This window comes from Primulina tabacum, chromosome 12, assembly GCF_025594145.1.
Source record: "Primulina tabacum isolate GXHZ01 chromosome 12, ASM2559414v2, whole genome shotgun sequence".
Taxonomy (NCBI): Eukaryota; Viridiplantae; Streptophyta; class Magnoliopsida; order Lamiales; family Gesneriaceae; genus Primulina; species Primulina tabacum.
Genome location: NC_134561.1, coordinates 28,550,723 through 28,555,350, shown reverse-complemented (window position 1 = coordinate 28,555,350; position 4,628 = coordinate 28,550,723). Strand labels below are relative to the sequence as shown.

Sequence of the window (4,628 nt, the reverse complement as noted above, 5' to 3'; positions counted from 1 at the left end):
ATTTGACATGATATGATTTTACACGACACGTTTATGTTATGCTTTTAAGTTCACGAAAGATATGTTGAGTATGATATTTTTCACTGCTGTGTGCCATGTATATGTACTTGTTATTCCTGGTACATGTGTGTTGAGTCTTTAGGCTCACTAGGCGTGTGTGATGCAGGTGAGTTTGATGCTGAGGAGACTGGAAGTGCTAAACTCTGAGTAGGCAGCTCTGGTGCGGTGACATCACCCGAGGACCACATGTTTTTCCGCATTTGATTTATGAGTTTTGAAAGGAGTTAAAACATTTTTATATGTTGATTATATTACGATCTTCACTCGCTTATGTTTACGTTTGAACTTGGATGACGTTGGTTATTTTTAAACTGCGATATTTTTATTGTCAATTAAATATGATTATTTTAAATGTCATTTCTTGAACGAGCTTTAAAAAAAATATTTCAACACTTTTTAAAATGAGTAGACGTTACACTTCATATCTCTCCCTTTAATTTAAAAAGATTAGGTGCCAAAATTAAATCCCCAATTCAAAAGATTGATATCTCAAATATTTCTTTTTTGAAAACTTTTAAATAAAATACTTAAATCCTAGTATAACTTAAATACTAATTAAATAAATTAATGATGGAATAAAAATCATTATTTAAAATATTTTAACCAAATTTAAGGAATAAATCCTTAATTTTTAAAATTAACATTTTAAAAGCTTAAAATTTTATAAATCACCTAATAAATTAAATTAAGCTTTAAAATACTAAAATTCATAAATCATTTTGAAAAATTAATTTTCTTTGCTTAAAATATAACATTCGATTTTAGCACCTTAATCGTCTCCGGTCTCCTTTACCCGATCAGATACAGAATATTTGTGTGAAAAGCTAAGACTTGCGTAAACATTTTAAATTGCATAAACATGAGTATATAAATATTTAATATAGTTTAATCATGTATCATGCACCATTTAAATCATTAATTAATTAGATTAAATTTTATAATTATGCATGTGGTTTACGTATTCTGGTTTTTGGGAACTACAGTTCCTCTCCCCCTTAATAAATTTTGTCCTCGAAATTAAGGCTTACCGAACAGTTCTGGGTAGAGACTCCTCATGTCGGCTTCGGTCTCTCAAGTAGCTTCTTCATCAGAATGGTTCAGCCACTTGACCTTGATCAACTTGATAGCTTTTTATTGTAGTATCCTCTCATGTCGGTCTAAAATCTGAATAGGCTTTTCTTCGTATGATAGGTTGGGTGATAGCTGTAACGGTTCAAAGCTTAGTACATGTGAAGGATAGCCATGTACTTCCTTAGCATCGAAACGTGAAACACGTGTACATCTGCCAGATTCGACAGCGGTGCTAATCGATAGGCTAGTGTTCCCACTTTCTCGAGAATCTCGAAAGGCCCTATGAATCTCGGACTCAACTTGCCCTTTTTTCCAAATCTTATAACCTTTCATAGGTGTTATTTTTACGAAGACGTGCTCTCCTACGGAAAATTCAAGGTCTCTTCTTCTCTTGTCAGCGTAGTTCTTTTGACGATTCTAAGCAGTCTTCATCCTATCCCAGATTTTAAATACTACATCTACAGTTTGCTGAACAATTTCTGGACCAAACTCTTATCTATCATCGACTTCATCCCAATGAATAGTCGATCTGCACTTCCTTCCATATAATGCCTCATAGGGAGTCATACCTATAGATGACTGAAAGCTGTTGTTATAGGTGAACTCCACTAGTGGTAACATCGATTCCCAATTCCCATGAAAATCGATCACACATGCATGCAGCAAGTCTTCTAAAATCTGTATCACCCTCTCGGACTTACCATCTGTCTGAGGATGGAATGCTGTACTGAATAGCAACTTCGCCCCAATTGCGGAATGTAAACTCTTCCAAAAGGATGACGTTAACCTCGAGTCTTTATCAGATACGATAGTAACTGGGATCTCGTTTAACCTTACTATCTCTCGGGTGTAAATCTCAGCATACTGCGTAATAGAAAATGTTGTCTTTACAGGCAAAAAGTGAGCCGATTTGGTGAGACGATCAACGATTATCCAAATGGCATTAGATCCTCTGACTGACTTCGGCAACCCAACTACGAAGTCCATGGTAATGTTATCCTATTTCCACTCGGGGATATGAAGAGGTTTGAGCTTCCCTGCTGGTCTTTGATGCTCTGCTTTCACCTGCTGGACAGTTAGACATTCAGATATAAAACGTTGAATGTCTCGTTTCATTCCTAGCCACCGATATAGCATTTGCAAGTCCTTATACATCTTGGTACCTCGTGGATGAATGGAATATGGCGCTGAATGTGCTTCTGACAATATGTCTCCTCTAATCGAATCATCTCTATGTACCCAAATCCTTCCTCGATACCTCACAATCGCATCGCTTACTGTATAAAGCTTACGACCCTTAGATTCGTCTCTCGATCGCCATTTCTGCAATTTCTCATCAGGTGACTGTCCACTAAAAATACGGTCTATCAAAGTGGACTGTACTGTCAAGGTAGATAATATCGGAGCTCTACCCCTAGCATAAACCTCTAGATCGAATCTCTGCATCTCTTGCTGTAGATGTCTCTGTACTGACAGTGGTGCTATAACTCCTGCTTTCCTACTCAAGACATCAACGACTACATTGGCTTTTCCAAGATGATAGCTGATGTCGCAGTCATAATTTTCACCAACTCTAGCCACCGTCTCTGTCGCATGTTCAATTCCTTCTGAGTAAAAAAATATTTGAGACTCTTGTGATCAGTAAATATCTGACACTTCTCACCATACAAGTAGTGTCTCCATATTTTCAAGGCAAAAACCATGGTATCTAACTCCAGATCGTGAGTCGGATAGTTCTTTTCTTGCAACTTCAACTGTCTAGAGGCATATGCGATGAATCGGCCATGCTGCATCCGTACAACGCCTAATTCGAGTTTAGAAGCATTGGTGTACAACACAAAGTTGCTTTTTCTCTGATGACATGGCTAAAATTGGCGTTGTTATAAGGGTTTGCTTCAAAGTATCAAAGCTCTTCTGGCAGTCAGCACTCCATACAAACTTGGCATTCTTCTACATCAATGAGGTGAGTGGCACTGTAATAGAAGAAAATCCATGGATGAATTTTCTATAGTAACCCGCTAAGCCCAAGAATATGTGGATCTCTGATGCATTCTTCGTCTCAACCCATTCTTTCACTGTTTCTACCTTGGACGGATCAACTTCAATGCCACTACTAGAAATAACATGTCCCAAAAATGCTACATTCTCTAACTAAAATTCACACTTGCTGAATTTTGCTAACAACTTACAATTTTGTAGTACTTGCAATGCAGTGCGTAGATGCTGGTCATGCTCGTCATGGTTTTTTGAATAAATGAGGATGTCATCTATGAAAACGATGACAAATTGATCCAAGTAAGACTGAAATACGCGATACATGAGATCCATGAAGTTTGCTGGAGCGTTTGTCAGTCCAAACAGCATCATTAGGAACTCCTAATGCCCATAGCGAGTCCTGAAGGCAGTCTTGTGCACATCTGCATCTTTCACCCTTAGCTGATGGTATCTGGAGTGAATATCTATCTTAGAAAACACAGAATCTCCTTGGTATTTGTCGAATAAGTCCTCGATCCTAGGCAGTGGGTACTTATTCTTCAGTGTAAATCTGTTCAGCTCCCGGTAGTCGATGCAAAGCCTCATGCTTCCAGCCTTCTTCTTCACGAAGATTACTGGTGCGCCCCATGGTGAGAAACTAGGGCGTATGAATCCTTTATCCAATAGCTCCTGTATCTGCTGTTTGAGCTTCTTCATCTCTGTGGGCGCTAATCGATACAATGCCTTGGAGATTAACACAGTACCCGACATAAGTTTAATAGAAAACTCCACCTCGTGCTCAGGTGAGATACTCGAGATGTCGTCAGGGAATACATTGAGAAAATCTCTGACAACTGGGACCTCTGATACTGTCTGACTGGTAGCATCAGGGACTGAAATAATACTCGCTAAGAATGCCTGGCAGCCCTTAAGTATAAGCTTCCTCGTTTGAAGGCATGATATCATCCGTGGCGTGCTGCTTCGTCTGTTTAGCTCAAATACAAACTCCTCTTACCTTAATGGTCTGATCGTCATCGATTTTTGTCGGAAGTCGATTTTTTTACTCCATTATTTGACAACAAATTCATTCCTAGAATGATGTCAAACTCGGGCATCGACTATACTATAAGGTCAGCATAGACTGTGTGGTCTTGTAGCTCGAGACTCAAGTTTCTGACCAGTTTAGAAGTAAACAGTTTCTCTCGAGATGGAATGGTCACAGAATAACTCACGTCGAGCCTAGTGGGCTTGACGTCCAAAAATCAAACAAAGCCATCTGATATAAAAGAATTGAGTAGCCCTGGAATCTAATATAGCATTTGTGGCTACTCCCGCTATATAGATCCTCCCTGATATAATATTAGCATATAGTCAACCAAACAATTCACAAACAAGCTAACTTAATCTCATGCACAGGCTAAATCCGCTATTCTAAAGTTCTCATGCAAATTTTGAAAATCAGCCTACTAGTATACCCAAAAATTCGAACCATGCAAAATATATTCCAACAAATAATACGGTGC

General features: G+C 38.4%; 1 protein-coding gene across 1 annotated transcript; it reads right to left on the bottom strand.

The window, feature by feature from the left end:
• Positions 1-2,130: 2,130 nt before the first annotated feature.
• Positions 2,131-3,711, bottom strand: LOC142520308 (uncharacterized). Its single transcript, XM_075623310.1, has 4 exons — positions 3,547-3,711; positions 3,334-3,432; positions 3,147-3,282; positions 2,131-2,738 (listed from the first exon to the last, which is right to left on the bottom strand). The coding sequence occupies exons 1-4, from the start codon at positions 3,709-3,711 to the stop codon at positions 2,131-2,133; spliced, it is 1,008 nt and encodes a 335-aa protein (XP_075479425.1).
• Positions 3,712-4,628: the final 917 nt, after the last annotated feature.

Excerpts from the sequence above, each read along its gene's own strand:
- LOC142520308 (XM_075623310.1), bottom strand. The coding sequence starts at position 3,711 with ATGAGGCTTTGCATCGACTACCGGGAGCTGAACAGATTTACACTGAAG. Across the intron at positions 3,433-3,546 it reads TAAGGGTGAAAGATGCAGAT|TCTTACTTGGATCAATTTGT; the intron begins GTGCACAAGACT and ends CGCGTATTTCAG. Across the intron at positions 3,283-3,333 it reads ATCTACGCACTGCATTGCAA|TTAGAGAATGTAGCATTTTT; the intron begins GTACTACAAAAT and ends TGTGAATTTTAG.